This window comes from Zerene cesonia, unplaced genomic scaffold (genome assembly GCF_012273895.1).
Source record: "Zerene cesonia ecotype Mississippi unplaced genomic scaffold, Zerene_cesonia_1.1 Zces_u006, whole genome shotgun sequence".
NCBI lineage: Eukaryota > Metazoa > Arthropoda > Insecta > Lepidoptera > Pieridae > Zerene > Zerene cesonia.
The window spans coordinates 500,419-513,531 of NW_024045136.1; the positions used below are offsets into that span (position 1 = coordinate 500,419).

The following is a 13,113-nucleotide window of genomic DNA, read 5'->3' on the forward strand; positions in this document are numbered from 1 at the left end:
TGAACATTATATCCGACTCTACCTCATAAAGTGAACGTTATATCCGACTCTACCTCATAAAGTGAACATTATATCCGATTTCACCTCATAAATTGAATATTATATTCGATTGTACCTCATACATTGAACATTATGTTCAACTGTACCTTATTAACTGAACATTGTGTCCGACTGTACCTTATCAAGTGAATATCATATCCGACAACACCTCAGAAAGTGTACCTTATATCCGACTGCACCTTATAAAATTTCTTTCCCATATAAAGTGATAAGAATGGACACAATATAGTTTCTCAGACAATTTTACATCAATATAACTTGTTTTTTTTTTCGTCAGTACGCACCTGCAAAGTGTCCAAATGCAGGAAGCGCTTGTGGCAGTACTCGCAGGCGTGCGGCCTCTTCCTGTACTTTTTCGTTTTCTTCTCAGTGAGCTTTTTGGAAAGCTTTTTCGCGGTCTTTTTCACTTCCGGTCTGAAATAATTTGTCAACAAATTGTGTCACAACTTCGAAAACAACTTCCGGTGTATGCATCCAATCGGCTATATCGGTTATGATGCAATTATACCTATGTATTTTAAGAATATTCTTAAAAGCAAATAAAACTATGAAATATAGACGGATAGACGCACACTGGTTTATACATAGAGCTATTGTTTTTCGTACGGTGAGTGAGGGAGCCGGAAGCCTATTTCCATCTCCTCACCCCTCCCAGTCCATTCCTTCTTTCCAATCATCAATCCTTTCCTTATCCCTTTTCCCTTAAAAGCGGGCAGCGCATTCTCAGAGGTCTGAGCCTCTGCGAATGTTTATCGGTGGTGGTGATCGTTTACCATAAAAAAGGATAAGTGGGCCCACCTGATGTGATCACCACCGCTGTTAAAGTATGTTATTTAAGTACGCCAAACCGCTAACAGATGTCGCCCTACATCGTCTAGTACACGTTAGTGAAGTTTATAATGCAGTGTAATGTTATGGCTGGTGTGAATAGTTAATAAACGATTGATACGCCCCCTATATAGTGTTTCATTGCTAAACCTATTCTAGTGGGATTTTTTGGGATTTATACAACCGCCCATAAACACATGTAACATTAGAGATGATACAGGTGCTTTGCCGGCCTTCGAGTGACTATAATATTGCCAAACAGACTATCACACTTAATATTATAAATGTGAAAGTTTGTTTGTTTGGATGTTTGTCCGTCAATCACGCTGAAACTACTGAACAGATTTTGATAAAATTTGGTACAAAGACAGGGTATAAGCCGACTTGGGTGATAGGATATTTTTTATCCCGATTAAATGCTCCCTTGGGTCGAAACAATAAAGACAGATAAAATCTCACTCACTTACTATCCTCGCCGTCTTCACACTTCACGTCTGCGTCCACGTTCTCCTTTTTAACACTGTCATCTGAAAAGAGTTTTCTTGTAGTTTCATTATCGAAAAAAAAAAAAAAAATTTTCGGTATTTACTAGCCCTTCGTCCCGGCTCCGCCCGTGGCACATATACTATAGCACTGAGGCGTCACGTACTTATACAAAGGTGAAATAATTTAGGGGAGGGGAGGGTTTTACTGCGAACCTAATGCGAGCGAAGCCGCGGGCAAAAGGTAGTAAGTCATATTTAGTTAGATTTTCTTGTTTGTTTGACATCTTAGTACACACGAAGCTTCATACATATATGCAGCGTTTTTAACACTTTTCCGTGGAAACATCCGTTCATAGCTATACAGGATATTTTTGGAGAGCATATACAGGGTATTATTGCATTAATTTTCACCAATGTTTACCAAATTCATTCTGTAATTTTGCGTCAAACCGAAGTCGAAGTCGAAGGTAGTCGAAATATACAGTAAAATTATGCGTAAAAACATTTTTTTTCCAAAAACCGCTCACCATCCACCGCCTCCGGGTGCGTCAGCACGTGCCGGTGCATCTTGCTGGCGGTTATAAATCCCACCCCGCACACGTAACACTTGTACGGCCGCTCGCCGGTGTGCGTGCGCATGTGCACGCGCATGTACGACGCGGTGCTCAGCCGCTTGTCGCACACGGGGCACCTGGCGCCCCCCGCGCCCTTGCCCCCGCCGCCCCCGCCCCCGCCCGCGCCCCCCGGGCTCGCTGGGGGCGGCGAGGCGGCCTTCGACGTCCACGTGTTGGTGGGGAAGTAGTCGGAGTCGGAGCCGGAACCGCTGGAAGCGTGTTGGTTGTTGAGTAAAAAAAAAAATTTTTTTTTTTAATTTTTTTCTTTTCTTGTAAGACCTCTAATCGGTCGCAACTATAAGTATAAAGATGAGGTGATTTACATGTAAATTGGCAAAAATAATGGGAAAAAATAAAAATTCGGAGAAGTGGCCGCTAGAGGCGTGTTGGTTGTTGAGAAGCAAAAAAGTCTCTTAGAAAAAATAATGGACATGTCAAGACGTGGGTGGCGTGAAAATGGGATCTTTACTAGATAACTCGCTTTCGCCCGCGGCGTCGGCTGCGTCAAATTTGTATGCAAGTAGATATACGTATACCTGCATGTATGTAGGTAAGTATAAAAAGCAGCCTAAACGCCTGTGCGTTCATTCACGGCTTTAATCTACCTTACCATCAAATGTTATCAAAATCTGTAAAGCCGGTGAGGCGTGAAATATAAACAAACATCCATTAATTCATAAATCATACCAAACTTTCACGTTTATAAAATTTACTAGCTGCGCCCCGCGGTTTCACCCGCGTAAGTCCGTATCCCGTTGAAATATCGTGATAAAAAGTTGCCTATATGTTATTCCAGTTGCCCAGCTGTCTACGTACCAAATTTCATTGCAATCGGTTCAGTAGTTTTTGCGTGAAAGAGCAACAAACACACACACATCCATTCAGACTTTCACATTTATAATATTAGTAGGACTAGTAGGATAATAGAACATCAAAGACTATTGAGTAATACTCACTCATCCTTAACACTGAAATCGTCTCCGACATCCTCATTGGCAATCCCATCATTATCGATACAGTCGTTCACATCCTCGCTCTCCTGTTTGATCTCCACTCCATCCATCGGCACTTTGACTTCTTCTATCTCAATCTCCACTTTGCATTTCTTCTCTTCCTCATATTCTAATTGGCCGCTAACTTGATCTTTCGCTTGGTCCTTCGAGGACATGTTGGGCCATTCGTTCGACCACAAGTCCTCCGTTTTCGGCTTAGCCTTTTCGGCCTCTTGTTTCTCGCGCAATTGCTCTTCTAATTCTTTTAGGTACGGCAATATTGCGTTGAAATCTGCGAGAAACAGTGTTTTATTTTTAAAGTTGGTTTAGTATGACTGGGTGTAGCTCAAGAACGGCTGGGTTGTTTCTTATGACCTTTAATTTGATGGATTTGTCTCTTTGATCGATAATTGAAATACAAGACAAAAATTATGTAACATCACGAAATTCAAATTTATGTACAACTAGCTAAGCCCCGCGGTTTCACCCGCGTAAGTCTGTATCATGTAGGAGTATCGGCATAAAAAGTTGCCTATATGTTATTCCAGTTGTCCATCTGTCTACGTACCAAATTTCATTGCAATCGGTTCAGTAGTTTTTGCGTGAAAGAGCAACACACACACACACCCTTACAAACTTTCGCATTTATAATATTAGTAGGATTTAAGTTAGTAATATTACATAAGTAGGAGTAGGATAAGTAGGGCAGGATTAGCTCCGCAATTGCTGGATCTTAAACCAATATTCTAAGACACGTTTAAATACAATGTCACCAATGTCTGTCTGAACGGTGAAAGCAAGGAAGATAGAGAGGAAATGAGAATGGGATGATGTAATGAAAGCAAAACACAACACATACCATACGGCTCTCCTTCCAATTTATCCTCCGCATGTTTTTTATCGAAATGCCTCGTTAACAGTTCGAACCTGGAATTAAAGAAAAATATTTTAAACAATAAATTCCACTGCCGTTTTACGAGGTCATGTGACTTCCAATCATGAGACGCGGCGTTTCCTAAGATTGAAGTCACATGATTAGTTTACAATGACCAAACACTACCGGTCCCTACTTATTTTCTAAACTCTTTACGCATGAAACACGATTGAATCAATTTGGATGAAATTTGTTACAGAGGTAGTTAAAAACCCGAGAATAAAAATAAGTGTGTTTTATATGTGGTAGTCGAGCACGCTTCGGCACGAATTGGGCCAGCTCGCACCGGGGAAGTACCACACCCCCACAGAAGACCGGCGTGAAATAGCATTCTGCTGTGTTTCGTTCGGTGAGTGGGGAAGCCGGAAGCCCATAACCTTTTCCTTCCCCTTCCCAGTCCTTTCCTTTATTCCTTTATCCTAATCCTTCCTAATTTTAAGTCGGCAATCCATTTGTAGAGGAAATAAATTGATTTTTCAATTTATTTCCTGAACGCTTAAAACGGTGAAGGGAAACATCGTGAGGAAACCGGCATGTCCAAAAATCAAGATTTGGACGACATGTGACTTCTGCCAACCCGCACTTGGCCAGCGTGGTGGATTATGGTCCGAACCCTCATAAGAGCCCCGTGTCCCAGCAGTGGGAACGTGTATGGGCTGATGATGATGATGATCTATTGGGAATCGTACCGAACACCATGGCTATACCGGTAAACTTATAACATCGCAACAAACAATAAGGATACAAAAACTGCGAACATATCGCCCTCTTTAATGTGTTTGTTATATTATCGTCGTAAATATGGTGTCAACCTACTTGGAAAAAGAATAACAAGCGCATGAATTTCAAATAGTACCAACAACATGAATTAATCATTTCCCCTAGGGCTAGGCTTTTGTTGATGAAGTACCAAAACAACTGGACCGATTTTAATGAAGTTTGCATGTGTTTTCGATTTGCTGTTAGGTCCTTTCGAGAATGGTTTAGATTTAAAGGTCTAAAGAGGAAACATTTGTATTGTTGTATGTCTGTAACATTTTCACACAAAAACTGCTTGAATGGTGTCAAAAATTCTTTCATTGTTAGCAAGCTGCAACTTCACTGAATGGCTTAGGCTCTAGGAAGTCGGGGCGAACAGCTAGTTATATATAATGCAGCAGTCTGCCTGTCTGTTATTAAACTATACAAATTTGGATTTAATTTAGAATGAGAATAGATGATGTATTTACAGGCTAAAAATTGATTAAATTATCTACATAGCACCAATACAGACAAAATCGTAGGTACAGCTGACATTGTAATAAACTCACCTATAAAACTGTCTATAACAAATCCTGCACTGATACTGAACCGAGAGATGAAACCTCTTGTTGTGTCTCCCCAGTTTGCTTGCCGTTATGAAGGATTGGCCACACTGTTCGCAGGTGTACGGTTTTTCATCTGAAATTGATCAATTTCAATTTTTTTTATAAATCTTTATAAGCTATACCAAAAAAATACAGGGCTTATGTTATGGTTTAAATGTCAACTTCTATTTTTTAGAAAAGTGAACTTAATCTAAAATAAAATAAAAACAGAATAAACTATACAGGTGAAACATTTGTGTGTAAATATCACTGGGCCGATTTCAAATATCCTTTCATTAGAAAGCTGCATTGCTTCTGTATGTAACGTACAAAATGGAATTTTATGATTTAACTACCTGCGCCCTGCGATTTCACCCGCGTAAGTCCTTATCCCGTAGGAATATCGGGATAAAAAGTTGCCTATATGTTATTCCAGCTGTTCATCTATCTACGTACTAACTTCAATGCAATAGGTTCAGTAGTTTTTGCATGATAGAGCAACAAACACACATATCCCAACAAATTTTTGCATTTATAATATTAGTAGGGAGGATGATATTATTTAAGGCTGGACTAAGCATACCTGTATGTGATCTGACATGTAACTTCAAATAATAACTTAACGTAAACTGCTTTTGACACGCAAAACACTTGTAAATTTTCTGTAAATTATTTAGCTCTTGTTTTTTCTCGTCGTTCAACGATTCATTGCTAGCATTCTTATCGTTGGGCTCAAATTTACTTTCCTTGTCCGTTTCATTATTATTTATACTGAACTCCGAAGCCTTTTCGTTACCTATATACCCGTCTTCCGGCTTAATTTCCACTTCTAAATCTTTCTCTTTTTTCAGCTTCTTCAATTTCTTCTGTTCCTTTTTCAATTTTTTCTTCTTCAGCTGGTTTTTTATCCTCAAGTCGTAGCTGGTTATTCTATCTTTGTGTGTTGTGACGTGCGAGTCCAAATCTCTTAGCAACGAAAAACTTATGTTACAAACGGCACAGCCATAAAACGGATATCCGTCTTCCGTTATCTTTTCGGACACAAAACTGTTCTTCTTTTCCTTTTTCACTTTACCATTTCGTATCACTGGCTTTATGTCAACACTTGCATCTGTATTTCGCTCTTCTGTCCCTTTGTTTGTTGTATCGTTGTTAGTTGCACTATTTTCATTATTATATGGTACATTTACACATTCGTTAGTTTGTTGATAAATGTTTGGCTGCTCTGCTTTTATCGGTAGTGAATATGGACCATTATGTGACGATGTGTACTGATTGTAGTGATAATTTGCATATGAATATGTACCCAGTGGGTCTAAATCTGACATTACAGGTTCAACCATAATACCTAAAAAATAAGATACAGTTTTATCAGTCAAGTTGTTAAACTAATCATAACTCGTACGTGTACGAACGTAAATACTGCTGTTAAAATATTATCAAAATATTTATTTACCGTTTGTACTTTTTCAATGTTTACAAAACTTTTGTTTACAACTATAACAATAAAGTTTATGTCATATAAAGAATTGGTGTCCGCCATACGGTGCGTAACATGAAAAATAATCGATACCTTGTACAACAAGGAAAAAACGCGACAAAAACTCGTCAGACGTCAAAAAAAACTTTAAAACTTAACAATTGTTCAAACGCAAAAAACACTGGTCATTATTACACTTTTAAGCCTAAAACATTAACCATACACTCCACAATACATTTTAAAAAACTAGTTATGCATTTAATGTAAATAAAGTTATTCTGTGAAGCATTTTTAATATCGAAATATGATAATAATTCACATTTTTTTACTTCGCGTGACTGAACTGTGACGAACGTCAACTGTCAAACTGACATATAGAAATTACAAATGTACAATGTTGCTAGTACTATTTTTATAGAAAAAATAGGTACTTAGCGAAGTTTAAAATAAAAATACTGGTATTCTATTTAACATTTTTTAGGTTTACATTAATACAAATGAGAAGAGTTAATTTGCTACCTATGAAGAGATCTATCAATTATTATTAGTAATAATTAATAAAAAAAAAAAATTATCAGGCATTGATGTGCGAATACAAATTTACTTTTTTGCATGAGCATACGATTTCTACCAACTACTTCTAACACACTGTGACAAGTGATAAAAAATTTATAATATTTTTTATGTCACATAGCAAACAAATGAAGAAATGGTTTTATTCAAAGAGTAGTATAATAATATGGTTTTTCCCACTGCTGGGACACAGGCCTCCTATGAGGGTTCAGGCCATAATCCACCACGCTGGCCAAGTGCGGATTGGCAGATGTCACATGTCGTCGAACTTATGATTCTTGGACATACCGGTTTCCTCACGATGTTTTCCTTCACCGGTTAAAAGCAGTGGTGATGTTATCAACATGTGCAGATAAATTGAAAATCAATTTTTTTCTTGCACGCTCGCTCGGTCGAGAACCCCGACTTATCGATTTTTGAAGTCTGAAGTCCTCACCACTGCTAGGTTTTAGCCTAAAGCTAAATAAATGGGCTATCTGTCATCGAAAGAAGTTCAAATCGAACCAGCAGTTCCTGAGATTAGCGCTCTCAATCAAACAAATAAACTCTTCAGTTCATAATATTAGTATAGACAGTATTTTTTAATAACATTAGCACCGTTACCCGTTAAAAAAAATCAGCCAATGAAAAAGGAGTATATTTATTTATTTTTAATTATTTTTTAGTTCGGAAAACATGTAGTACCTTCACAGTATCACGCGTTTTCACAGTATCACATGTCTTGTCTTCGACGTGTGAGGCTCCAGGGGTATAATGCCCCAAACTCCACAGAAAGACGAAGGATTACATTTTCTTAATTAAATCACTCGATCTTTTAAAAAAAACCCCACGAATATCCTTTGCGTAATTTTAAAAATTGAAGCATTACGTACAGCGAACATAGGGACATAGGGACAGAGAAAGCGACTTTGTTTTATACTATGTAATGATAACTCCGTGCTTCCTAAAGAATCACGAAAAGGAATTCTGAAAATATCAAATAAAACACTTTTTACAAAATATTTTGCGCTGTGAAACCTTATGAGGTTTGTAACAACGCTCACAGTCGCATAATCGCCGTTTGTTATTCGCAAGAAAGACAAAAGCAGTGCCTACATAAACCGGTTCCTTATCTGGATATTACATACAAATACAGAGTGTTCAATGCTATTTATTGTTTAATCATTTTGGTGTTTCGATATATTCAGAAAATATTTTTTTATATATTCTTTTGTAGTTTTGAATATTTATATCTTTCATAATATATTGTGGTATTGAGTTTAATATAGTGGGCAGTAAGACATTTGCCGTGCGTTTCCCATAAAAATTGTGTACTTTGGGAATAATTAATTTATTATTACTCATTTGTCTGGTAGCAAACTGATGTGAAATTGGAATTTGAATATTAACATTATTATAGTGTTCAATGAGAAAATACATTTGGAACATTTGTTTTATCGGCAGTACATTACAATAGTTGAATAATTTTAGAGGATTATCTTTAAATTGGTTTTTAATATTAATTGGTACAATTTTTTTGATTAGTCTTAGCTGCAAATTTAAAATTCTATCGATATTAGTATTAAAAGTGCTTCCATAACTTGTGATACCATACTGTATTATGGATTTTGCCAGAGATTTATAGATGCAAAGAAGAATTTTGTATGGAACTTTATTTCTTATAATACATAGTTTTGAGAGTATGGCCCTTAGTTTATCACACAGAGAATCGATATGATGATTCCAGTTAAATCTATTATCAACAACTAGCCCTAAATAATAAGGCACCTGGTCTACACAATCGCATGAGCAATTCGAATTATGATATGTAGATTTATGAAGACATACGTGGTTATGTGCAATAATTTTAAATTTATTTGTGTTTTTTAATTGACTCGAGTGCACGTGTATTATTTTTGTTTTCTTAACATTTATGACTAGGCCTGCATCATGTGACCACATCAAGACGCGCGTGAAATCTTCCTGTAACCGTTGAGCAGCATCTTCAATATTTTTGTCTGAGGCTATAAGACAGGTGTCGTCAGCATATTGATAAATGGAGCAGTTATTGATAACATGCTCCATATCGTTAACGTAAGCCAGGTACAATAAGTATAAATAATTATTAATCTTATACCTTTAAACGAGCAATTCTTGTATATATATATATATATAATTGGATTCTCGGAATCGGCTCCAACGATTTTCATGAAATTTAGTATATAGGGAGTTTCGGGGGCGATAAATCGATATCGATCTAGCTAGGAATTCTTTTTAGAAAATGTCATATTCGTGTTTTATTCGTGTTTTTTTTTCCTGACATCTATTGGTGAATAATAATACTATTTTGCTTCGTAGATAGCTGGACAACTGAAATAACACATAGGCACTTTTTATACCGATATTCCTACGGGATACGGACTTACGCGGTTTCAACCGCGGGTCACAGCTAGTCATTATTAAAAACACATCGAAGGATACAAAGAATAATAGACAGTGACCAGTGGGAATTTCATGCATGTATATGGATTTAGGACGATACAAGGTAAGTGCGTGTCGGATTATAATACACGAATGGTTCTTAAGAAAAATGGCAATTTCTTTTTAAGAGGAAGGCTTTATGTATAATTATATCTATTGCTACTCCGAATTAGCGCGTGCGAAGCCGCGGGCAAAAGCTAGTTATTTATAAATATACTTATAGGAAGCTTTAGTAAAAATATTCTCAATGAACGTTTCATAACTTGTGACGATTATAAATAATAAAAAATAAAATAGGCCTTATATATAGCAAATACAAAGCTTATACTTCTTTGTACGTATTGTCATAGGACGTTTTGTCGTGCACACGCGAAGATTATAAACACAGGACGTGTTATGTAAATAAATATTTACTGCATTGGAATAAGGTATTATTTTGCACTATCATAGTTATCGTTACAACATTTTGTATCTATGTGTAAACAGTAAAACATACATTTGACAGGCAGTAACGCGGGAAAGCGTACCGCACACAGTCGCGCGGTGCGTTCCATATTCAAAGTTCAAAATTCCTTTGTTTGATGTCACATGTAGTTTAAAAAAGATTGTTTTACAATATAAAAGTGCAATTTGTGATTTTTATAGTGGAATGAGATGATTTAATAAATTAAAAAGCAATAATTTGATTGTTTTTTTTTTAATATCAAGGAATGGCGGAATGGAAACTGCGCAGAGGTATCTACAACTCTTTAACTATACCACAGATAATATAATACTAAACTGTATACTAACATTTAGCACAACTGATGGGAGTTGATACATAAAAAAATATTTAGGACGATTTTTTTTTCTAAATTTCTTCTCTTGAGATATTTATTTATCAATTAATATCAGAAATAATGTAGAGATTTTTTTGTTTTTATATTAAAAATTTTAGTATTTTTATACCTACTTTATGTAATACAATTAAGTCGTAATAATTAAACAATACAACCTTCTTACAATTAATTTTAAACTTAAGAAAATGTTCGAATTTTAAAAACCTAAATTATGATGTAAAACCAGGCAGTTTTAAATATAATAAGTTACCATAAATTTATATACACTACTGGGGAAACCCCAATTATGGTAAACGATATAAAAATTTATAGTTTTTTTATACAAACCAAATTGTCCACATTCCACGTGCTAATAACAAACAATAATTAATAAATCAGTCTCATTTGCACTAACATTGTTAATTTATACAAAGCCATAAATTTTTCTGACATACTCGGAAATATTATTAAATGAATACGATATATTATCACTAACGGTTTCTCGAGATAAGTATTTAAATTTATCTATATGTTCACAAAAATAAATACACAATATATGTATATGAATCTATCCTATCTATCCTCTTTTACTAAAAAAGGGATGGATTTTGTTTGTTTGAACGCGCTGACCTCATGAGCTACTGGACCGATTTAAAAAATTCTTTCACCATTAAAGAGCTGCAACTTCGCTGAGTGACATAGGCTATATATGTACCACGGGCGAAGCCGGGGCGGACCGCTAGTATATTATATTGCTATATCTAGAGTAATTGATATTTACTCAAAACTATGGCAAAACCTCTACACTACACATGTCATGAAATCATAAAAACAGGCGAGTTTTACCTACTGAGCAAATAAAAAAAGGACCGCGTTAAAACATAGCTACCTATATACATCTACTTAGAATCTAATTTAAAAACAATCAAACCCAAGACATTTGACATTTAGTCACTACGTGTTGCAACAATTAACAATAGATTAAAATACGCATTTGAATAAGATGAATAAATTATATATTGGTATAAATATCGTAATATATAAGTTATACTAATTACTACGATTCGTATATATTTTCCCCGCGTAAGTCCGTATCCCGTAGGAATAGCGGGATAAAAAGTTATATGACTATAATACCTATGTGTTATTCCAGTTGTCCAGCTATCTACGTAACAAATTTCATTGCAATCGGGTCAGTAGTTTTTGCGTGAGAGTAACTAACATACATACATCCTTACAAACTTCGCGTGGTGGAACTGAAGGTTCACCCTGGTAGCGTTAGGGCATCAACCCTTGACGGGGAGCGCGAACCTTGGGCCTTCTGCCGGGCGCTGAATTAGTACTAGCATGCAGGTAATCCTACTAATATTATAAATGCGAAAGTAACTCTGTCTGTCTGTTACGCTTTCATGCCTAAACCACTGTACCGATTTTGATAAAATTTGGTATGAAGATAGAACTGAACTTGGGAAAGGACATAGGATACTTTTTATCGCGAAAAAAGGGTAGAAAGAGTTGAAAGAGGGGATGAAAGTTCGTTATTGTAAAACCGATTTTGATGAAACTTGGTATGAAGATGGATTTAAACGTGGCAAAGAACAAGCCATACTTTTTAATGCGTAGAGAATACTCCTTACCATGTCGCGCGATATAAGCGAATTTTGCTCGGGCGGAGCCGCGGTCGAAAAGCTAGTAGGAAATATAATGAATTTCGGTCAAATGAGATCAATTTCCTATCGAACACAAAAATAATCATACCAATCGATTAAAAACCCGAAGTTATTAATTAAAAATTAAAAAAAAATATATGTCCAATTAAAACCTCATTATATTTTGGGACATTGGCTGAAAAGCATTACATAAAAAGTGAACCAGACCAGCAAAACAATTGGCTAAAGATTCCAGGGTGTCGAAGATAGTATTTGCTATTAGGTCATCGACGTTTGACATTATACCCTACTGATAATCATACATTTTACTCCTTGTGTGATCTATCGCATGTCTATGTACATTCCTTTATACATTAATTACATATTTCCGTGCTTTTTTAAACTTGTAAGGTCTCGCCATTTGAAATCGGACAAAGATACTTAATCATAAGTTGATTTTAATATTTCAATAGACGACATTGTTAAAATTAAGTGGTTTCGTGCATTTTTGTAAGCAAGCAAATCATCCAATTCTTCATCAATTTCAACAAATTCAATCAATGATGTTTACAGGTTCTGAAGAGCGATAGCGCACAACAAAATGGCCGCTTCCGGTAATGTCACGTTAGCGAAAGATGGCGCGCGATTGCATCCGTATTTAGTGGCGTTGGTGTGAGTATATTTTATAAGAGAGATGAAAGTATATTGATTGTTATGTCATATGATGGAATTATGTAAGAAATGTTGGTAATACGTTTTAGCTATACTAGTCCAATCATAACTCATATCTATACTAACTAGCTGTGACCCGCGGTTGAAACCGCGTAAGTCCGTATCCCGTAGGAATATCGGTATAAAAAGTGTTATTTCAGTT

At 36.0% G+C, this 13,113-nt stretch overlaps 2 protein-coding genes across 2 annotated transcripts in view; one reads left to right on the top strand and one right to left on the bottom strand.

The window, feature by feature from the left end:
- Nucleotides 1-7,101, bottom strand: part of LOC119838917 (zinc finger protein 700-like) — a 12,983-nt gene extending 5,882 nt beyond the window's left edge. The window contains 8 exon segments of the mRNA XM_038365058.1: nt 345-474; nt 1,352-1,415; nt 1,901-2,196; nt 2,944-3,271; nt 3,839-3,906; nt 5,224-5,353; nt 5,843-6,607; nt 6,716-7,101. Of these exon segments, the coding sequence (XP_038220986.1) occupies nt 345-474; nt 1,352-1,415; nt 1,901-2,196; nt 2,944-3,271; nt 3,839-3,906; nt 5,224-5,353; nt 5,843-6,602 (1,776 nt within the window). The 5' untranslated portion in view covers nt 6,603-6,607; nt 6,716-7,101.
- Nucleotides 7,102-10,279: 3,178 nt separating this feature from the next.
- Nucleotides 10,280-13,113, top strand: part of LOC119838877 (protein SERAC1) — a 29,655-nt gene continuing 26,821 nt past the window's right edge. Inside the window, exons 1-2 of the mRNA XM_038365020.1 lie at nt 10,280-10,507; nt 12,813-12,911. Coding sequence (XP_038220948.1) covers nt 12,841-12,911 — 71 coding nt within the window. The 5' untranslated portion in view covers nt 10,280-10,507; nt 12,813-12,840. The remainder of the gene's footprint in view (nt 10,508-12,812; nt 12,912-13,113) is intronic.